The sequence below is a fragment of the Eptatretus burgeri genome, chromosome 8, assembly GCF_056783735.1.
Source record: "Eptatretus burgeri isolate ZD-2024b chromosome 8, Ebu_testis_v1, whole genome shotgun sequence".
Taxonomy (NCBI): Eukaryota; Metazoa; Chordata; class Myxini; order Myxiniformes; family Myxinidae; genus Eptatretus; species Eptatretus burgeri.
In genome coordinates this window covers 14,857,720-14,882,159 of record NC_140968.1, presented here as the reverse complement: position 1 = coordinate 14,882,159, position 24,440 = coordinate 14,857,720, and the positions used below count along the sequence as shown (strand labels likewise).

General features: G+C 44.0%; 1 protein-coding gene across 1 annotated transcript in view; it reads right to left on the bottom strand.

Annotated features, from left to right (window-relative positions):
- Positions 1-1,011: 1,011 nt before the first annotated feature.
- Positions 1,012-24,440, bottom strand: part of LOC147021166 (synaptogyrin-1-like) — a 54,901-nt gene continuing 31,472 nt past the window's right edge. Inside the window, exons 3-4 of the mRNA XM_085891010.1 lie at positions 16,144-16,286; positions 1,012-2,464 (exon numbers count right to left, since the gene is read on the bottom strand). Of these exons, the coding sequence (XP_085747136.1) occupies positions 2,246-2,464; positions 16,144-16,286 (362 nt within the window). The 3' untranslated portion in view covers positions 1,012-2,245. The remainder of the gene's footprint in view (positions 2,465-16,143; positions 16,287-24,440) is intronic.

Sequence of the window (24,440 nt, the reverse complement as noted above, 5' to 3'; positions counted from 1 at the left end):
TGGTTTGCAATTGCTTTCCCAGCAGTAATTCGGGAAGCAGTTTGTTCATGGCGCCGGCGATAGCTCGCCCACTCTTCACGAAGGACACCGTGAGATGTTCAACGTAGACCGACTAATGCCGGCAGACACGGGACGCCAAGTTTGACGTCCATCCGAGGGACAAAACACACACACACACACACACACACACACACACACACACACACACACACACACACACACACACACACACACACACACACACACACACACACACACACACACACACATCGATGAATCACCCTGCCTATGAAACACTGGGATGACAGTTTACAGCAGGGTTTGGATTCGAACCTCGGCCAGACAGCTTCGAGGTGAGAGTGTGCGTCCCTGCAGTCTCGATCATCCCACCACCACCTCCACCACCACACCCCCACCCCCACCAAAATTATAACATCATGGCAGGGAAATGGCAGTTTGATTTGATCACCACATCATGGCAGGGAAACATTTATTATACACATCATCACGGTGTGGATAATGAACCCCCGACACGTGCACGTGCCTTGACGGGGATGGGGTCCTTCATGTCGTGAGTCGTGACGTAGTCATGAACTTGGCACTGCTCACGGCACGCTTGTACAATGCATACTCCAACCAAGGCCGGGAATTGTCAGCACGATTTTTTTTTTGATTTTTTTTTTTGTTTTAAACATGAGGAAAGATAGCAGCAGTATAACAGTACAGTCCTCGTACTCAAAACCGGAACGATTCGAGAGATGCTGGGGGAGAAAACAGACGCGGCACAGGTGAGGGTCGAAGGTAAATCAAGGTGAAACACACCGAACATTACCTTCGGGAGTTCAGGTACAGTAGTATCAGGTAAACTATACAGGAGATCACATCGCGCCCGATGGGCCGAAAAATGGAACCGATGCTTCGTTTCGGTGCGAAGCGGTGGCCGCATTAGGGAGTACCACCAGCGCCGTGCGGATTCGGCGTGCACGTGACGTCATGATATAATCATTGATATCGGCTCTTTCACAAGAATTTTATTGCTACATTCGATATACCTTCATGGGTCTACACAAGTGGCACGAACACATGCTTTTATTTACTTACTTATTTATTTATTTGTTCGTTTGTTCAACACGAACAACAAAACCGTTTACATTGTCCAGGAGATTTAAACTGTACCACCCAATAATAACGGTATGTGGGGGTTTGTCATTCACCGATTCCACGTTCTGATAACACAGCAAGTCACGGATGCTTTCACGAAGCACTATATATATATATATATATATATATATATATATATATATATATATATATATATATATATATATATATATATATATATATCTCTCTCTCTCTCTCTCTCTCTCTCTCTCTCTCTCTCTCTCTCTCTCTCTCTCTCTCTCTCTCTCTCTCTCTCTCTCTCTCTCTCTCTCTCTCTCTCTCTCTCTCTCTCTCTCGTACAGTATACACAGCAAACCAGGAATACACGACTCCATTGACACAATTTTACACAATGGGATTGTTTCTACTCTCTCACCGATGGAGGCACAGGTGATAATTAGATCCCCCCCCCCACTCTCCCTTGTTTCTCTTCACCGGCATCACACGTCACGTGTGACTCATGAAAATGCAAATATTTCCTTTTTAACCTACTGGTGCGCTTAATTAGAATTACGTCCGTTACTAATACACCGCCCAAAAAGAGAAACACCATCGCTTTTAATCAAATACATGCAAAATGAACGCTTTCGTTAACAAACACGCGATAATATGGGGAAGATCTGCGAGCAGCTCTTGTTATCGGGTGAGTATTGATGTTAACGCCGAGATTGCGGACGTTTGATCGATGAAATCAATTTCTTCCTCGCACCAAGCTCGTCACGTTGCACGGTGAACGCGTCGCCATGGTGATTCGTTATCCGCCATTTTGTTTCCTAACGTCGATGGATTTACGCCACTGGCTGAGTGGGATTTCCAAAAAAATTCTGTCAAAATGTCGTGTGATATTGTGGTGGTGGAAGGAAAGGTAAATTTGCGGTATTCGAGCAGATTTGTCTTATTTTGTTTTGTGGGCTTGATGCTGCAGTGATCACCATCCACCACGGTTCTTCACTTGAGGACGTGTGGAACTCTCAGATAGATAACGGATCAAACCAGACACCGAATGTTTTGCTGGATTTTTAGCCCCGAACCCCCACCCCCTCCCCTCACTGACATATATATAGATATAGATATATATGCGACCTCAATATGGCTGTGACTGGTAACCCAGACCTTCGGCCATGCCATCAGGGAAGGGGTCAGACCGCTGGTACGAGTCGACGTGCTCAACCGGACCGCTCGACGGGTAGGGTTTGGTAAATGGTGCCTCCTGGCTTGTCTGCCCGGGGTCCACGTAGCTCTCGGAAAAGGTGGAATCGACACCCAAGCGGAAGCGTTTGTAAGCCAGGAACACGCTTGCAGCCTGTGAAAGAAGGGACAGACAAATTCATTCAATAATGCAAGGATGGTGCACCTTTGCTACCTTTTAAAACCTGGTAGTGCATTTGGAAAAAAAAAAAAACAATCTACCTTTCCTCTCATTGAGGATGGAATAAAGGACCATTTAAATTTTACAAAAGGAAATAATAGATCTTCTCTTCATCTGAATTTTCTCTGCACAATGTTATCATATCATATGTATATATGTCTGTGTGTGTGTGTGTGTGTGTGTGTGTGTGTGTGTGTGTGTGTGTGTGTGTGTGTGTGTGTGTGTGTGTGTGTGTGTGTGTGTGTGTGTGTGTGTGTGTGTGTGTGTGTGTGTGTGTGTGTGTGTGTGTGTCCTTTTTGATTTCTATCCAGTTCCATACCCCTGGGCCAATTGCCCCGAAATTATCTGCATCACGTTATTGTAAAACGAGCTAGGTCAACGTCACAATAAAAAAATAGCGATTATCAAGCAAATCGATGTTAAAACAGAAAACAATGGTGCTCTGGCCGATCAGCATCCCCTCGGGGGGAGAGAGAGGGGCAGAGCTTGGCTTTTGGACCCTTCTACGTCTTGTACAGAAGGGGAATTATTTGTCGGAAATCGAACCAATTGCATTGAAGTACTTAATTTATATTGTGTTTGCAGAATGGAAATTAACATACAAAGGGAAATTAATATACAAAGGGTCCACATTCGCCACAGGACGACACAGTATTATTAGTCATTACACGATCCTGTGTGACCTCACACAAGAAATGAGACCATTTGGCTCATCATTGCCATGGTGCTCAACCCAAGTGGGATGAAGGCGTTCCACGGCATCAAGTTAATTCTTGCCGCAGATTTAAACATCAATCATTCCTGATGGTTTACTGAAGTCTAAATAACCCGTTCTTGAGAAACAAGGAGCAGCAAATTTGATTGGTCATGATGACATAAAATGCGGTAATATTTAGTTCAAATACTGCGAAACGGACGGGTTTTGAAAGTGCTAAAAAGGTGATTTGTGTTCTACATTGTTCAAGTATATAATTAAATTGAAATAAAATAAAGGTTTTAAAAGTAGTATAAAAAAAAACATTCTGGAAGTTTTCCGCCATTGATGCAGCATCTTTTACACCACCTTATTTAACTTGTTGCATTCGTTCTTTGTAGCTATTGTTTGTGTACTTTCTGACATCCTTAAAAACAGTGAGTTTCCTATTTGGAATGATTTTCAATTTTGTCTGACTACCAGATAGACAGAGTAAAAAAATTACCTCACTCCTCTCTGCGCATGTGCAGTCGGGTCAGTATTAAAGCCAAAGTACTGCAGAACTACAGGTTTATTTTCCGCGATTCATGTTCCGATTCGTTTTCAAAATATAACATTCAATTGAAATCAAGTTGGTCCTCGACCATAAACTGACATTTGTCGACAGAATAACAGACCGACAGACAAACACAATTGAACCAATTGCTTAACCGAGCTTTTCATTTTGGGTGTGCGGGGTAATAAGGGGTACTCTCTGTACAGTAAGTGCAGTCCATCTAAAAATAAGAGAATCAAAAACCATGCTCATGCTCAGGGTAGCTAGAGTCATGTCATGGCAGAAAATACCCCCTTTCCCTCCCCTTGATGGTGGGGAGACGACTTATGTTTTTCGCCTGTACACGTGACACAGTGCAAGTGGTTTACTGACCCCTGCTGGAGAGAAGAGGCATCACTAGCCACTGCACAAAATTCATTTCCTGGAGGCCTTCGATTATGCAATGAGCAACAAATAAGTATTCTGGGGTATTAGGCAATTTCTATCAATTGTGCTGTGGTTTCTTTTTGATTGGAACTTTTTGGAACTTTCTTTTTTTGATTTGATTCTTTTGGAACAATGCTTATTTGTGCCAAATTTTGCCACAAATTTTGTACTTGTACCCCTACATCGACATCTCTGATCTTTTAAATCCTTTGAAACCATGCTTTATATGCTCCAGGATGTTGCTGTGGAGATGGATGCATTGAAAACTAAAAGGGCTCTTGGTAGAGTGCATACCTCCGCCAGGCTGAATAGTTATGTTTTGTATCCCACCGATAGGCCCAATCTGGATCCTGAACCGAAATCGAATTGGCTTGTTCTTGTCACCTAACCAACTCATCCACCTTGTTTTGTCCGAATTCGTCCATAACCTTTTGAAATATGCTATACAGTGCCGAAAGAAAGACTACACCCCCTTTCAAAATTTTCACCTTTTATTGCCTTGTAGCCTGGAATTAAATTGCATTAAATCAGACTTTTTTTTCCACCTTTATACATCGTAAGCCACAACTTCCAAGTGAAAAACAAATTCCACAAATTGCAGAAAACTAATTAAGAATACAAAACTATAATATCTTGGTTCAATAAGTGTCCACCCCCGTGAGTGAATAATTGGTGGAAGCACCTTTCACAGCAATTCCAGCTGTGAGTCTTTTGGGATAGGTCTCTACCAACTTTGCACACCTTGATTTGGCAACATTTGCCAATTTTTCTGCACAAAATGGTTCAAGGTCAGTTAAGTTTTGTGGGGAGCATTGATGGACAGCAATCTTCAAGTCATGCCACAGATTTTCGATTGGATTTAGGTTGGGACTCTGACTCAGGTTGGCCACTCAGTAGATTTATCTTTTTATTCCTTAGCCACTCCAGTGTAGTTATAGCTTTGTGCTTTGGGTCATTGTCATGCTGAAAGGTGAACTTCTGTCGCAATTTCAGCTTTGTTGCAGAGGACAGCAGGTTTTCTTCTCGGATTTTTCTGTATTTTACTCCATCCATTTTCCCTTCTACCCTGACAAGTGTCCCAGTCCCTGCTGATGAGAAACATCCCCATAACATGACGCTGCCACCAGCATGCTTCACAGTAGGGATGGTGTTCTTTGGGTGATGTGCTGTGTTGGGTTTGCACCAAACGTAACGTTTTGCATTCAGGCCAAAACGTTCCATTTTGGTTTCCTAATACTGCAAACGTTTTGCCACATGGCTTCAAAATAACTGGAGTGTTTTTTTTGCATACTTCAAATGGGATTCAAGGTGGGCAGTTTTGAGTAATGGCTTCCTTCTTGCCACCCTATTGTACAGGCCAGACTTGTGGAGTGCTTAGGATATTGTTGTCACATGCACACAGTGACCAGTCTTTGCCATAAAGGCATACTAGCTCTTTCAAAGTTGCCATTAACCTCTTGATGGCCTCTCTGATCAGTCTCCTCCTTGTTTGGTCATCCAGTTTGGAGGGACGGCCTGATCTAGGCAGAGTCTTGGTGGTACCATCTGCCTTCGACTTGTTAATGATTGTCTTGACTGTGCTCCAAGAGATATTCAAGGCCTTTTAAAATGTTTTTATACCCATCCCCTGATCTGTGCCTTTCCACAACTTTATCCCGGTCTTTTGAAAGCTCCTTCATGCTCATGGTTGGGTCTTTGCTCATCGTTGCATGGTTGAGAATGCACTAACCAGCAGAGGAAACTTCGAGGAACAGCTGATTTCACTCTGAAATATACCGATTCACCTATTCAACACAGGTAGAGGCCAATTAACTTGGTGTGTGATTTTGAAGGTGATTGGTTGCACCGCAGCTAAAGGCCCAGTCACACCCTGACGTTTTAGTCAGCTTATGCCGATTTTTGGAAAATTTGTGTAAAACGCTGGTACACGTCGAATACGTTATGGGTAAGTTTTGATAACATTGAGAGCACGCTGAAAAACACTGCCATACGTCGTAGTACGCTGGCTTTAAATGTTGAACTTTTGGGTTTTCCTCGAATTTTTTGATGCTTGAAATTTTACGATGTATGTCGGCGTATGACTCACACGTTCTGCTACGCTGGCCATGAGTTGTAGGCACGTTATGCAATCATTGACACACGTTGAAACACGTTACTTGTAAGTTACTCATAAGTCGAAACACGTCGAGGTAATGTTTAACATACCCGAAACTTATTTCTAACCTGTGAGTAACGTTTTGTAAGCACGCTACACGAACGTTGTTCACACTTTGCAACACTTTACTTGAAAGTAATACTACTACTACCACCAACATCGACATCAGTAAATTCTCTCGAACTACTATTACTAATAACATCGACATCACTAAATTCTCTCGAACTACTACTACTACTACTACTACTACTACTACTACTACTACTACTACTACTACTACTACTACTAACATCGACATCACTAAATTCTCGCGAACTACTACTACAAATAACATCGACATCACTAAATTCTCTCGAACTACTACTACTACTACTACTACTACTACTGCTTCTGACATTGACATCTACTTAACATGGAGTCTGGAACACTGACAGATTCCTCTTGTGAAGCCCATTTGTATATACCAATTCCCCTAAACGCTGCCAAATCGCCATTATACGGTAGCTGTAAGTTAGAAACACGTTCAGTAAGTTCTGTGGTCGTGCGAAAGACGTCAATCGAATTCGTCTACTTACGCCAATGTGCGTTTGAGATACGTTACATATAGGTTCAAAGCACGCTACTAATAGGTTCAAAGCACGTTACTCGTAGGCTAAAAATTAAGTTCCGGGTATGGTAAACATTACCTCGACGTGTTTCGACTTATGAGTAACTTACAAGTAACGTGTGGCCGACGTGTGTAAACGATTGCGGAGCGTGCTGATAACTTACGCCTGTGTATGCGGAACTTGTGAGCCATACGTCGAGTACGTTGTAAAATTTTCAGCATGCTTGAAATTTCACGACGTACTAGACGTACCACGTAATATGCCAGCGTACTTCATTGTTTTTCATCATGCTCCTAACGTATACACAACTTACCCATACCGTATTCGACGTGTCCCAGCGTTTTAGACACATTTTTCATAGGTCGGCATACGCTGGCTAAATCGTCAAGGTGTGACTGCGATTTTGACACTTCCAATTTTCAGGCGGTTATGATTTAAATCTGCGTGCGGCAGGTTTTTAACAGAGAATGCCACGAGTTCGTCGGCGATACTTTTAGCGTGCTATGACTAAGTTAAACTATCGTTGGGCATAGGTTGTGAACGCCGACAACAGGCTAAGCATTCGTTGGTATAAGTTATCTTTAACACAACGAAACGTTCTGTGCCCGTGACTAATACGTTATGCATATGACCAACACGTTATGAATACGACCAAAACTTTAAAAAAAAAACCTCAAAACTTCAGCGTACGCCAACGTTTTACGTGCATTTTTATACGTTGCCATTCCTGGCTAAAACGTCAAGGTGTGACTGGGCCTTAATTTACAATTTATACTTATAATTTAAAATTTTTACTTTTTATTTACAATTACCATTATCAGGGGGGTGGACACTTATCCAACCAAGATATTTCATTTTTGTAGTTTTAATTAATTTCCTGAAATTTGTAGAATTTTTCACTTGTAACCTATGGGTTACGATGTGTGAATAAAGGTAGAAAAGTCTGATTTAATGCAATTTTATTCCAGGCTATTGGAGCAATAAAAGGTAAAGATTTTGAAACGGGGTGTAGACTTTCTGTAGACACTGTATATCGTTTTTGGCCCCATTTTTTTAGAGAAGGTGCAAGAGCAGCAGAGCAGGTTTTTAGGACACGTGAACTGATGCCGTCTGATCCAGTTGCAGAGTTTGAGTCGAGGGTTGCCAGAAACTTTTGCACCTTCTCAGGAGCAAAATACACAGAGTCCAGGAGCAGTTGGGTATGACTGGGAAGGATAGAGAGATAGAGATAGAGATTCGGGACACAAGATTTTCAAGCAACCACAGAATTGAGGCATTCGGCCTTCTCATGAGAGGAGTCAGCTGTGGTGGCATTTGAAATGAGGGAAGGAGTGGACGGGGAGCATTCACCAGAAACAGATTTAACAAGGCACCACCAGATCTAGAGGAGGGAGGGAAGTTTGAAAGTTCATTCTTGAGGTTGAACAGATGTTTTCTGGCTCTCCTGACAGTGGGCGCACACTTGGTGTGGAGTTTGAGGATTTATATGAGATTGCCTTCAGTTGAATTTGCCTTCCAGGAAGAGAATGCAAGTTGTTTTCGGGCAACTGCCTCACCACAGGATTCAGACTAACAACAGCGGGAGTATGGGTAAGATAACTGAAGAGGGGAGGAATCTGTGCATAAGAGAAAGCATGTTTATGTGGAAGAATTTCCAGGCTGAGTCAGTAGATGTGGGAGACTAGTACTGCAGTGTGATGCTTGCAGTCCCTGCCAGTTTGCCTGAGTGATGAACTGCCAGACTTGCCTGCACTGAGACTGTTCTCTTAGAATGGTGAGAGAGACGTTGACTTTCACAATCACATGATCAGGTGAGCCAATTGTGGCAGAGTATGAGCAAGACAAATTGGCACAGAAGTTGGTCATCACCAAATCCAGGAGCAAAGATTTGCCATTGGGTGAAATTTCGGGAGGAAAGTTCACAGATCGAGTCATTCCCATGCAGTCACAGAAGTCCATTGCAGAAGTGTCATGGCTGGTGAGAGAGGTACCCACACCCAGCATGGTAACATTTGAAATCACCACATAGAAGGAAGAAAGAGTTGGGATGAGTGGATAAAAATTGGTCAATGTCGTCTGAGAGAAATGTAGATAGAGTCGTCACTGTTGAGAGGACGGTACAGCACACAGACAAACATGAGGTGGGAGCGGAGGGGAAGTCACAGCCAGAGGTACTCCTAGGGTGTGGAAGATGTAAGATTAGTACACAGACAGTGAGAAATGGAGTTCGTGATGTACAGTGCAACTCCGCCGCCAGGATAGGGTTCAGGTCAATCAAACCAGAGGAGACAATAGCCAGAGAGAGACACTAAGCAGTCAGAGACGTCCCATGGAAGGAAGGATTCTGTTAAACAGATGATGTCCGGTTTATCAGCAGGCCTGGATTTATAGATCTATCAGGTTGGAGCAGAGGCCTGGATGTTTAATGAGCACACATTTAGGGATGGGGGGAGGAGCTGCTAATATGACTTAGGGATGCGGAAAGAGCAGGTAGAGGGTGTGGGCCGAGGAGAAGCTGGGAGGGTGCTGGGAGGGGGCGAAGCCAGGAGGTGGAGGAGTGGAGGCGGGGAGCTGAGAAGGGGCAGGATGAGGGGGGAGAAGCTGAGAAGGGGCAGGATGAGGGGGAGAAGCTGAGAAGGAGCAGGATTTGGGGGGGGGTGGAGCAGATTGGTGGGATGGGACTGACATGGAGGGATTTGACACCATGAATGGATGTAAAGGGGAAATTATTGTCAATGGCGCACAGCCTCTGCAAAATTGACACCTCAGGATTCCCAGATTGGATAACCTGTGACAGACATCATGGGTGGAGTTGTGGTGAGAATGTTTTTGGTTGAAAGCATGGAGGACAGTTCGGCTGTAAGTGAAAGGAAGCTGGATGAACGAAGCATTTAGGGGTGAAGATGTTTTGGGGGAGATAAGCCTTGTCAAAGAGAAAATAAAGTGCTTTTGATGATGAAGAAGAATGAATGGGTTGTGCATTAAAAAATACATTTTGGAAGCATTGTTTTTAATGTTGTGAAGAGGTTTAAAGGAAGAGAAGCGTTTTATTCAGTGAAGATTCAGCATGAGGATATCGAGAACAAGAAATGATCGGGAAATGAGTAACTGAGCACTGACATTAGAGTTTGTATTTTTTTTTCCCCAATGTTGTTGTTGTTGGTTATTGGGTGTTTTTCGGAGTGAAGAAGAAGAGATATCTTGTTTGTATTTTTGAGGGAGGAGGGGAGATGGACTGAGCTGCAGGATGAGAAGTAACAATACCTGGGATAAAAGGAGCAAAAATGACGCAATCCCACCGATACGCCGGATCTGCATCCGGACCTCAACCGAAATCGAATCGTCTTGTTGTCATCGAACCAACTCATCCACAAAGTTTCATCCGAATCCGTCCATAACTTTTTGAGATATCATGCTATATATAGTGCTTGGCCCTGTCTCTCAAAAGGTGAAGAATAACTTAAAGAATTAAATAATTCTTGTAGCCACATCTGGATTCGGATCTTCACCAAAATCGAATCAATTCTTCCTTGTCACACACCCAACCTGTCCACCGAGTTTCGTCCGAACTCATCCATCAATCACCTTTTGAGATATCCTGCTCACAGACAGACAAACAAAGACAGACAGACAGACAGACAGATAGGAGTGAAAACATAACATTCACCCACCTTCTATGGCAGAGGTAATTGAATGAAATGTTCGATTTATTTCTTCTCATCCGGATTGTGCACGGCACCACTGTATGCTCCTTATTTTACTAACGTTTGTGCCTGGCATACGTAGTCCTGCAGTCCAGAAAATTTAATTAAAACTTGGAGTTTGAAAAATAGTTTTAATAAGACTTCTCAATGATCCTGAATCGCACATAGGCACCAACATTAACGCCCTCCCCCATCCGACCTTCATATAATCTTAAGTAATACAGTTGTACCTCAATTATATGGAATTCAGAGGGACCAGTCAACTTGTTTTATGAAGATCTAATTGGTTCAAATTAACTGACGTATAAGAATGTGCACTCGTTTTAAAATTTTCTGGCACATCAGTTGATTTGTGGGTCAAGCATACATTGAGTGTCCCAATCCTGTTAATTCCAGACTTTGGAAAACACCACGGAACGCTGTAGTTGTGCGCAAAATTGACATCAGTTTAATAAATGTACAACTGTGGTGGAATATTTGATGTCCCCTCTCCTCCGAGAGAGTCTGGGTTCGATTCCCAACCGAACTATAAACTATCAGAATGGTGTTTCGCAGGAAGGGCATTGCATCCTAAAGTGTGCCATTCCTTGGATGCACGTTAAGCTTGGTGTGTTGTCTACCAGTGTTAGTTGCTGGACATTAAATATCCCACTGAGCCTTTCAAAACAAATGGTAGATGAGTTCTTAACAAACAGCTCTCGAATTTGGGCCACCTCAAGGCACCTTGACAGATAGCCAATGTCAGTACAATACAGAAGAAGGGTAAAACAACAAACAAACAGATCCTCTCAACTACAACTGGTTAGCTTTCTTCCAGTTATCCATAATCGTCATGGAAGTCATGAAGCCCATCATCATCAGGATCGCATCATCTTTCCTTGTTTTTTGTTTTTTTTAATGGCCTGATCTCTGGCCATCAGTTTGGATTCCATCGCAGACACTCAACTTTGAATAAGCTGCTGTATCTCTTTCAAAGATGGCTTGAAGCCATGAATCTCCAGCAAGAGGGAAGGGCCATGTCTCTGGACATATCTCGGTCATTGGAGACAACTCGCTCTGTTTGCTAAACTTCATGCCAGTGAAATACAGGGCCACCTTATTTCCTAATTTGCTGATTTCTTTCACTCGCACGGTCAATGCAACTCTCAATGTAATTCTTTCATCGCTCCCAGTAGAGGAAGTAGTGCCATAAGGAAGTGCTTGGGCCCAGTCTTGTTCCTGGTATACATTGGCCTTTATGATGGTGTGGAAAACCTCTTTTTCTTTTTATCCGGTGGCTCAAGAGTATACCGTACACTTCCACATTCCACCACCGGGCTGGCGGGATATATTTGACCAAAAGTTGTATGAGCTCTTCCATGAGCCTCAACTGTGTATCCAAAAAAACCAAACAACACAATTCCAACACGAGCTCGCACTTAAGAGAATCAATGTCTTGCTAACTAAAACAACAATCACTCTCCTAACCCCGGACAAACGTGAATCCGACTACCACCCAACAAATCACAATGTACACCCAACAACTCGCCCAAAATAAAACCCCAAAATGCTTGGAGTCACACTTAACACTCCCATGACTTTCGCTAAACATATACAACAAACGACAGCTAAACTTAACCAAAAACTTGATATACGAAAAGCATTAACCAATACCAAGTTTGGTCAACAAAAAAACTTATCTCCAACCACAATTTACAAAAACTTTGTCTGAACCACCATTATCTCTGCTAGTGGAACTTGGGCACCCACCATATCCAAAAAAAACCAAAATGCATTAAAACTTCAAATAACACAAAACAAAGCACTCAGAACCATCACAGACTACACCCAATTCACCAACATAAAATCACCTCCACACTGAAATCAAAACAATACTTCCCTTCCAACACCACCTTGACATCAGAGGCACACTCTTCATCAATTCCATTTGAACACTAGAACACCTTTGCGCCATCAAGTGTCCAGATACTCACGACACCCCCTCTCAGACACAAAAATATCTCACCAGCAATTGACTATAAAGCACCATCTTTTCAAACGTGCCACCTCCGCCTTTAAACACACGAGGGGGCTTAAACATGTCATAAGAAAAACATTCACAATCACATCACCACCGTTGCTCTGTAGCAACAGCACAACAATTAATTATAGAACTCAACAATCCACACCTCATGATCCATCCATCTATCTGAACAAACTTTCCCACGCTCCTCCAGCGTAACATTATCTAGACTTCTTCCGGTTACCACCCGGCACTTAAAACCTATCAACACAAACTCGACTCAACTCAGGACCCGTTTTACCTACCTTGTCACCTTGAACTCAACACTGTACACCATTTAATGACAACTTCCTCTCAACTCGCACAATACAGACAATTATTCAACATTTCTTCTCTATTCGATCTCGAGGGGGATCTGGTCAGAGTGTCCTGCTTCCTTGGAGATGTGGCCTTCCAGTGAAGATGCCTGGGACAAGTGATGATGTTGAGGCTATCAAATTCTGGTCAACCACTTGGAACATCTCTTTCAAACCAGGCAAATGTAGCAGCCATCTTGTCTCTCCAGAAGGATCGTTAAACAAACCCACCTATTTATTTCCACAGTCATATACTGGAAGAGATGCACTATCTCCAACTTCTCAGCCTCATCATCACACTAACTTTCCTGGGAAGGTCATATATATATCAAAGTTTCCTTACTAAGATAGCCATAGTCTGGGCATCCTGTCATGCTAAAACGTATTTTTCTTCTAACTACAAGGCTTTTGTCCATAGTCAACACAGCAGTGAGCTTTCTGTATGATTCGGCACCCCAGCTTCAAACCTATCACTCCTGGATGCTATGGAATCCAAAATTCTCAACATCATTGACATCTCCCAGAAAGAAGCCAGGAGTACAGAGCGTACTGCTTTCTCATTGCAGACATCTTTGGTGGCAACTCTGTTTTTTACCACCACTCAAGTCTTTCTCCATCTGCTCTTTCATCCCTTCATCCTTCTCGAGTCACTGCAGGTTGCATACCTTCTTCCAGCAAACTCCTACTTGTGAAACTCACATAATACATAGGCTCACCGCTCACCTCCATTCCTCTGCATTTTTACCACTTGTGGAACTTCCTTCCTCGATGTTCAATTCCACTCTTCCCTCCAGGTATTCAAATTGGCAGGACTTCACAACCTCGTCATTCTCCACCCCAACCTTTGATCTTTTTTTATCCTCGTGAACCCTTCCCTACTTCTCCTCACCTATTTGCATGTTGCAATGTTTCCTTCCACCTTCTCCATTCTCTTCCTGTTCATTCATTCCCTTGTTGTCTACATACTGTCCAACTGTGCCACTCTCATTGCATTGCATCCCCCCCCCCCTTGTCACCTTGCACTTCCTTGAGTCTTGACTTGGTGTACACAAACATAAAAATAATAAAGGCATAAAGACATGACAACAATATACAACAATGCGTTATTTGCGGGCATTGTAAAAGTAAACGTGTGCCTCTAAATACCATTGTCCTTCATTTGAAATAAGTACAATCTCTTCCATGAGTACATCACTTACAAAAACTGAAAGATTAAAAGTTAACCCTTGAAACATTAAGTAATTGATTGGAAGTCTCATGCCCTTTGATAGCGTTTAAACTGTTAAATGTTCCAGCCATATTTTTATTTTTACTTTTACAAGTATAGTATTACCCTCTCTACCATAAAAACCAAATATGTGGAATTGATAATGTAATTGTTGAAGGACTGTTCTAGCGTCCATTCGAAGTACCTTCTTGGCACGAGGGATGTGCAGAACACTTGATTAGTTTTCATGTAACATAATTGCTTCATGCAATAATCGTTCAGCATGTGCTGCTCAGGCACCCTTAGATTTTTAGAGGTGACATGAGGAATTCTGAGCAAATTGCAAATGGTCTGTCTGAGATACCAGCATGTGGATCATCCAATAAAAACACACCGATGACATCCTTTAACAATCCATTACAATGCCACATCTGACAGAAAATGAGAGGAATCAAATAATTGGACACCTTCAAGCAGGATCTTCCATTAGCCATGTTGCAAGGCTCTTTAACGTCAGGAGAGGAACTGTTTATGACCTCAGAAGACATTATAAAGCACCTGGATCAACAAAAGATATGTCAAGAAGTGGACGTCCCATGACAATGACTCTCGTTCAGGACAGATACATTCGCACGACTCATCTACGAAAATGGTTTCAAACAACCCAGAGTACTGCAAACAGACTCCCTGGACCTCACAGTATAAGTGTTAACACCATCTTGAGGCGTCTCTCTGATTAAGGGATCCGTGCTCGTCATCCTGTTCAGCATCCAAGACTTGCACAGTGAGACATCCAAGCACACATGCAGTGGTCAAATTAGCCTGACCTCCGATGGACACGGAAGCAATGACCAAGTGTTATGTTCAGCGACAAATCCAGGTTTGTCCTTGAAGGCATAATGGCTGTGCACAAATCTACAGAAGACACAATGAGTTATATTCCCCAGCAGAAGCTGCAAATTTTGGAAGTAGAAATGTCATGATGTGGGATGGTATTGCTGAAAGTTTCACATCAACTTGATCAGTATCCATGGTAATCTGACGGCAGATCTATACATTAATGAGACCTTACAAAAACATATCCATCCATCCATTGGGACCATACTCAGTGCAGGACGTCGGTGCTGCCAAAGCAGTCTCCTGGGCGATTGGGCACAATCCTGGATGGGTCGCCACTCCGACACAGATAAAACATATATTGCCTACTATTCAACAACATTGTCTAGGAATCATCTTTATGCAGGATAATGCTCCAGCTCACAGGACCATTTGAACAATGACCGTTCTTGTCAATGCCAAAATTAATGTCTTGCTTGCCATCTCGCCATATTTAAATCAAATTGAACATTTCTGGGATATCATTCCTCGACCCTGCCAAGACAGCCACAGACCCTCGATGAGCTGTAATAGGAGCCGATTCTGGAGTGGAAAGCCATACCCCTGCCTCAGATTCGAGGGATTATACGGTAAATGTGACAATGGTGCAATGCAATAATTGCTGCTGCAGGTGGACAAACCAGGTATTGAGATTGTTACTTTCACATTTGATCCCTGTGTGAAAAAGTTAGCCACAAAGGAGCATTATGTGATTTTGTTACAATAAATGGACATGTAATTATTCAGTATTTATCTCTGTCAGATCTTTGCACCTCATCTGCATCCCATGATGTCACATAACTAAATCACATCACAACAATCATGTGTTCGTTTTTTTAATGGCGGAAAGTGCATGTAGAAAGAGAATTGTGCCTGCAACCTAATATTTCCAAGCTGCCAAACAAGTAATTCCGTTACCTGCAATTTATCTAGACCTTTCAACTCTGTTGCTCAAATTCAGTCTATCACTGTCTACTACAGTCGATTACTGACTTTGATACAAGTCAAACTTGTTTTTCAATACTTTACCCAAGAAAAGATGGAAAAGAAGCAGAAGGTGATGGCAGCACGAGCACTATCACGTGCATAGGATGGAGCCTTCTCTTCTTTGGTGGCTCGCCATTGATCAGTCAGAAAACAGAAAGCCACGAACCACATGAACGCCCAAAAACCTGGCAGTGGAGAATGAACAAGGAATGAATTTGGTTGAAGAAAGTTAGCTGCAGGCATTAGCTAGGGTATCTCGTTAGCTTAGCTCGGGTAGAGTTTGAAGCAGCAAATGGCTTACCTTGCGTGAGCTTTCTTGGTTGCTTTATGCATCCTTCTCTGAAGAGAAGGGCCAAGTGATGATTTAATTATGCAGTCCAAGTCGCAGCCTGGATGATTAATTAGTTGAGAACTGCTTGGTTGTACCTTCAATTAGAGACGCGAGATACGTGATTGTGCTTTTAGTGTGTGTGTGTATATATATATATATGTATGAATATATATACATTGTTAAGGATTCAGCGGTGGTGGGATTCGGACGAGTGGTGTCAATCACTCTCCGTAACCAGTTTGGGTTTTCGCACCCTACTCTCAACAGCCAAATGTGACAGATTCCGCACCACCCTAACCACCGCCGTCTCCGGGGTTATAACGCCGGCTGGTTCGGCACAGGCCTCGGGTCACACGCCTCGAATCGCGATACCAACGTACCCCTGGACTTTACCAGTTGGGGAAATAGACCCCGGTTACAGACTGGTTTTGTCAGAGACTGAGCGAATTCTGCCAGTCTGAAATCATTTTGATTTTTATATCCAAATCGAGCGGATCGTTCCTCGGCGCGGCACAAATTAATTCAAAGCGGCAACTTCATACGAATCAGCCAGATTTATTGGGGACACATCGGGGAACACGATACAAGCAAAGCATTCATGACAAAGTTATAATTAATCTATAACCCGTTCTTAACTAGGTAGCTACGGATTACGGGTTTCGAAGGGGACCCCAACAAGATAAACCTTAAACAACATGCAGACAAGACAGAGTACTTGGTGATGTTTCATGGATGAGAGGAACGTGTCAAAGCACGAATGTGGCTCGTGACAAGCCGATGTCCACGGATTCGAGCACCCAAGCTCAAACACGCCACGCGGCAAAATGGCGCTCGTCCTCCTTCTTCTCCTGGCACCGCTTGCGCACGCAGCCTCCGCGTGTTCTGACCCCACGTAAGGTCGACGGCACAAGACCGTCAGATCGATGGGGGGTTTCAGCTGGTTTCTCACAAGGTCCAGTATACAAGGCCAGGCCTGGCCTGTTCACCGGATCAGGCCAAATCGAGGTGTTGGGCTCCGCAGGCTGGATCCATGGGATTCCAAGACGTCGTCGAGCCGTGAGGTGAGTAGGGACAGTCAGAGGCTCCGTCACTGCACTCCGGATGAACCTGTCAATGTTCTCCTCATAAAAGTCGATCGCCGACTCCCACTCGTCGTTTCTCATCCAGCCGATGGCAGACAGACCTCATGCAGTCCCTTCCCTGCCTCTCTTTCGGCTCGCTCCTCACGAAAACAGACACAGCCGTCCCCTGTACAGCCGATCGGCACCACCACGGCGCTCCCAGTTTCACCTTCTGCCGATCGCAGACTGACCTCGGTGCTCTCAGTTCCACCTTCTGCCGATCGCAGACTGACCTCGGTGCTCTCAGTTCTACCTTCTGCCGATCGCAGACTGACCTCGGTGCTCTCAGTTCCACCTTCTGCCGATCGCAGACTGACCTCGGTGCTCTCAGTTCCACCTTCTGTTCCCGGCGCTCACTTCTCTGGGCCACTCCCCATCAGAGCGCTGGGCGGGGACTATCGTCTGGAGAGAGGAAGGAAGAAGAAGAACCTCTCGGTCCACCACCAATGCACGAACAAATAACAGCCTGGTATACCTCCTGGCACACATGTAACATCCAATTACTGAGCAACCTGGCTAAACATGCAATTTAATGGGGGATCTAGGTTAATCCTATATGTAATAACACACTAAGGGCCATTTCCGCAACAATATATACATATATATATATATATATATATATATATATATATATATATATGTATACATATATACATATATATGTATATATGGATACACACACACATATATATATATATATATATATATATATATATATATATATATATATATATATATATATATATATTGTTATGGCTGTGGAAATTCGCAGAACTCCATAAAGGTCCGTAGTTCAGTTGGATCGATAAGTCTGTGTTCAGTTAGATTTCCCCACCGTTGTTTAATGGAAATTATTCATGTCACAGGGCTGTGATCCTTTGAGGGAGGTTTTTCTTTTTCTATCTTTATTTTGAACCAACCACATCTCCCCCACCATTACAACAACCAACATCACTCCCCTTAACCACAACACCAACCACAACCACACCTGCCTCTCAACAGCCACGCCATCCTCACCACTCCGCCAGCAACCATCAACATCTCCACGCCACAAACATCGCCTCACCTTCGTCTCCGAAACGACGCCATCTTTGCACCAGCTGCGGTGAGTCCCCAGCGAACAGCGTCGCTGCAAACCGACGCGGGAGGTTTCGTTGTGAGCGCAAGTCTGGTGATTTCTACCACGTCCGCTCTGTGTGGAAGCTTCACCTCAAAAAACGGATCACAGGAGAGAAAGGGGCGGGGCCTGTGGGGGTCGAAGGGTGTTGATTTCTACCACGTCCGCTCTGTGTGGAAGCTTCGCTCTCGGAGAATCGAATCCAGAGGGCTGGTGATCTCTACCACGTCCGCTTTCCGGGCAGAGGTCAGAGGTGAGAGTGTGGAGATCAGATCTCGTCTCCCAGCCCTATAAAAGGCCGTGCAGAGCACCGGTTCAGGCAGTCTGGAGGGGTCGGAGAGCCGAGTGGAGCCCGAAGTCTGGAGAGAGTCAGTCGTGAAAAGCCAATGAGCTGCGTGGAGACTACAGCCGGGGAGAGCTTGCCAGTGCCAAGTCAGTCTGAGGTGATCGGACCTCGGCACAGTTCGCGCATCGCTGAGGAGCGGACGGGGTCGTAAGAGCATCAACTCTTATCGAGCATCAACGCTTATAGAGCATCAACTCTGACAGAGCACTCAAAGACCCGTTCGTTCCTCTCAAACCGCGTTGCCAGCCGGGGCCCGGATCACCTCGCCTTGGCAAGGCCGCAATCAGGCGCGACTGTCCTAGTGGCCGTGGGAAACAGACGTCACAACCTGCCCATCGTCGCAAGGCCGCAATCGGGCGCGACTGTCCTAGTGGCCGTGGGAAACAGACGTCACGACCTGCCCATCGTCGCAAGGCCGCAATCAGGCGCGACTGTCCTAGTGGCCGTGGGAAACAGACGTCACGACCTGCCCATCGTCGCAAGGCCGCAATCAGGCGCGGCTGTCCTGGTGGCCGTGGGGAGCAGACGTCGCGACCTGCCCATCGTCGCACCACGAGGGTGCGGGTAAGCCGCATCGGTCTCGCGAGCCCATTCGGTCAACCAAGGCTCGCGCACTATAAAGGTCCACTGACCCTGTCTGCCACTCTCGTCTATGAGAGTGGCCCTTTCCTTCCTTTTGAGTGAATCTTGTGGCGCCGTATCCTGACAAGTAAAAATTGTGAAGTGACTGTACATTAATAATAACCATATTCGGTCGTAGTGTTTGCTTGCTTTTGTTTGCCTGTATGCATGATTGACTGTATATGTGTACGTGTAAAATATATGTGCTTTGTTCAAATGTACCCCGTTCGTCGCGTCCTCCTTTCCCCACATTGAAATGCCATCTTGCATTGCGGAATAAATAGTGAGGTTTCAAACACCCGTTAAATAGAATCGGATCCGGCAAGGACGGCGATAATACCCGCTCGGTTATCACTGCAGAACGGAACGGACTGCTTAAGCGGTTCGTGTCCCATGCCGACCTGCGTCGAGGTGCGGCTGCCCGGTCGGCTCCCCGCGCAGGTACTTAGGTATATCGAATTCGGCGAGTGACCCAATCTTGCGCGGGTAGACAATTGGCACGGCCGTGGTGGGGTTGAAGATCCACCCGTGACAGGGTTCCGGCGTTGGCTCCGGAAAGTCACGACTGAATTGTCTGTCCGGTGGGTGACGCGGTTGCGATTAGAGGTACGCGGCCGATCGCACGCTGGCGTGCGCGAATTCGTAACTATATATATATATATATATATATATATATATATATATATATATATATATATATATACATACATATATATATGTATGTATAGGTAGATATATACCGTACACACACACACACGAGTGGAGAATGTGTGCAGACTGCAAGTAGATACTGGAATGCATCCCAAGTATGGACATCTATACGAATAAAAGGCAGTGTGTGTGTGTGTGTGTGTGTGTGTGTGTGTGTGTGTGTGTGTGTGTGTGTGTGTGTGTGTGTGTGTGTGTGTGTGTGTGTGTGTGTGTGTGTGTGTGTGTGTGTGTGTCTCCTCCATAACTCCAAAACGATAAAACCTCGCAGCCTGAATCTTTGCATGCATACTAAGAAAACTCTACGGAAGTGCAGGAGTGAAAATTTGGTGGTTGGGTTTATTAAGATCCCCTTTTGAACACCACTTTTGAAGATCATTAAAGGCATTATTTATTTATATCCTTCATCAGGCGATCCTCGGCCACCTCGCTCTCTGGGTCTAAAGGCGTTTCCTTGGTAACCTCGCTGGGGTCTGAAGTCGCCATGTTTTTGGCCTGCTCAACCATGCCTTGACTTGGAACAGGCCACAACGATTTCTTTACGATTAAGTATTTTTTCTTCACTTTCCTCACTCATATTAAATGCCTGTTCACCATAGCTATGAATCATTGTATACATCGCTTTTGTAAGCACTATAAGTTTTCAAATTATGAGCTTGGAGTGATTTCATGCATGAAATGAGACGATTTTCCACCATCTACTCTCATGGACTAATTAAAGTATATCATCGAAATGTTATTTCGGTTTTGAGTATCGGATATCGTCCCGACTAAATGAGTGTCAAAATCTGTTGTGAAATCTGATAATTTAAAGAAATAATGAGTCTTATAACTCAGCCGATATACCTATTTACTTTAAGCAAGCAAGGTGATGTTCCCTCCTCGTACATACATTAAAAAATGAGTAATTTCGAAAGCATTAAACTTATCTGTTTTCCACTGTTTGGGGAATTATATTAAGTGAACAAATTAAGCAGCTTCATTGAGCTATATGATTTAATGCATTCACTGCAAGACCTCACACCCTGTCCCCTCAAGGGACTGCCTATCCTTAGCATCTGCCAGTACTGTGTATATTTTCGCATGTTTTGCAATGCGCTCTGCAGGGAATCAAAGCAAATCTGGTAGAAAATATAAGCTTTATGTATTTGATGAAGTGGATTGTACTTGCATTCTGTAAGCAGCTAACTAAATCAAGAATGAGTGATTACAGGAAGAGAAGAGACTCACCTATCTCACTCACCCAATTTGAGTTATCATCATTTTGAGGTCGTATCTTTCCTTTGTGATACGTTGATGGAATTTAGATTGGTAATGCTTATTGTCATCGTCTGCTCGAGAGATAGTGATTCTATGTCTGGTCCTGGTTCAATTATGACCTAATGATAAATGCAGTGCACGACATACAGTAGAACAGTCATTTTGCACACTTTCAATGGATGACCTAATTAATAAGGCATCCCTGTTTACGATGGTCTATAGCTTGACCCTCCATAAGCAAGAGCAATGCCACATCAGCTGGCTTTCGTTTGTGGATATTTTTGTTTGTAAACATTTGCAGACAGTTTTATGAATTTTCCCTGTAATCTGAAGAAATTCCAGATTATAGTCCAACGAGAAACGTTTACATGAGTGAAACAGTGGTTAAAAAAAATGTTTATGTCTGAGATATATTGTCACGAAAATGTCTTCAGGATTAATGAAGGAGTTGATTACATTGTTATTTCATAATCAAAGCATCATGTAGTGCTTGCTTAGCAACAGCCATGATCATGCATATAGACAGCTCCCCATCACCCTAAACCCCATTCTGCATTTTCTGTCTTTTACTCATTTGCCCCTCTGTATTTCGTGTCCATTAATCTTTTCCCAATTGCGCATTTTTACCTCCAGTGCGTTTGCAAGACCAAAATGGCATAACCGCACGTGCTATCTTTCAAGCGCTCCAAAGAGATGGTTCATACACGTGTGTTATTTCCGGCGGGAGCAGGACCGATGGCATGTGATGTCAGGGCTATGCCGATTTAAGGAATCGCAGAAACCAATGTTGCAGTGTGGCCTTGATGGAATGGTTTGTAGCCCCTTGGGTATAGTTCAGTGTGGTTCATGAAAGAGTGGTAGGTAGCCCATAATGGAAATCGAGAGTTTGTGAGTTGCAGCCTAAGGGACAGTTAAGTTGGCAATGTGACTTGAGGGAAGAGCTCACTGAGGGCGTGCATCATTAATGAGAAAAGGAGAATGGCAAGGAAGAAAATGGCGGCACAGGTGGGCTCGGAGAAGAATGAGCCATTACGCACCAGAGCATGACTCCAGCTCGTAGACTCTGTGTACGGACCCAATTACACATGCGGCTTGCCACACGTGCACAGAACACCTCAGCTCGGCATCTTGGAAGTTTATCTCCAGCGGTCTTGGATCACCCATTAGGGAGACCCAACACTTACAATTTGGTGTTCAAGAGCGGGTAACAGACCATTCGCCAAATTTCATTTTGTACAATTTGGTTGTCAAGAGCGGGATGATCCCAATTCTATCTCTTTTCAATTGGTGTCAAGGAAATGCACGTCCCAAGTTCGAAATTGAGAGCGATTCTTTGGCACAAAATTTCTTTTAAACTGTGTTGAGGGGATAATTGTTTCTTTTTAAACTGGAGTTTAAAGAACACCTTAACCCGATGCAGTCTTGAGAAAAAGGACGTGGGAATGGTCTTTTCAACTTTGCTTTGCGTTTCCGAGCACAAGCTGTATTTCCTACGAGCCACTCTTTTGTCTGAATTTTGATATTCCACAACGCTGAGAGCATGACTGTTAAATTTGATTGGACATGATGGCGTACAATGGCTTAATATTTTGGCCAAGTACTGATAAACTTCAGGTTCTTCCTTCCTCTCCTTCATTCCTTCTCACATCAATCCTTCATTCCTTCGTACGATTTCCACGACACCAAAACACCATACCAACAAGGTGATTTGTGTTCGACAGTGTTCAAGTACAGCATATACTTCAACTGAAATAAAATAAAGGTTTTAAAGGCTGTAGAACAAAAACAAACAGTTTTTCAAAGTTTACCGCCGTGGATGCTCCGTCTTTTCCACCACCTGATTTAACAAGTTAAATTAGTTTTTCGTGCCTGTTGTTTGTGTCATTTTTGACATCCCTAACCAAAGTAAGTTCCTTGTTTGGAATGATTTTCAATTTTGTTTGACTGCCAGACGGACAGGCAGACAGAGTTAAACAATTACTTTCGCCCTCTGTATGCGTGCATGCTCCAGATGAGATTCCATACAATTTGCCAAATTCAGAGCCAAGTTACTGCTAAACTGCAGGTTTGTGTTCCAATTCATGCTGCGATTCATGTTCTAGTGTTCAAAAGATAACATTTCAGTGAAATGAAATAGTTCCTCGATCTTAGACACATCCGTGGACAGACAGGATGAACCAATTGCTTAACTCCGCTTTGTGCTTCGTGTGCAGGATAATAAACAAAATATTATGGAGGATGAGCACCAAAAGAGCGACATTGTTAGAAATGGAGGTGGGGGTATCTTAAAAGGGTGAAGTAGAGGCAATCTACAGCAGCTTGGCCTCACAAAGCAGGCCAGTCCTGAGTACCAGGGCTCCCAAGGACAAGGGTGACGACCTGGCCTCATTAGTGCCCATGATCAGAAACATTGGGGCCAAAATAGAGACCAGTGGGACCAACTAAGCTAAAATGACAGCCAATTTAAAAGTGGCCCATTCCGCTCAAGATAAAATGGTGGCTGCCCAGAAAAAAAATAGCAGATGAACAGCAGCAAATGGTAGCCGATCAAGACAAAATGATGGTTGAGGTAAAGTTGAGCATCAGGGTTGGATGAGTGGAATGGCGGTCATCAATGCAGCACTGGCAGGGAGAGACTGGAGTGCAAAGTAAAGCAGAGACCCCATCGGAGACGGCGAGAGCAGAAAAGGTTGACATCCCAGTGGTGGAAAACGTAGAGTACCCCGTGGAAAGCAGCAGTGTAGACCCCGTGGGCAGTGTCGTAATACAGCCCGAAGAGGGCCAAGTGAAACCCATTGGAGGTGCTGTACAGGCCATGGGGTTGGGAGGGGGGAG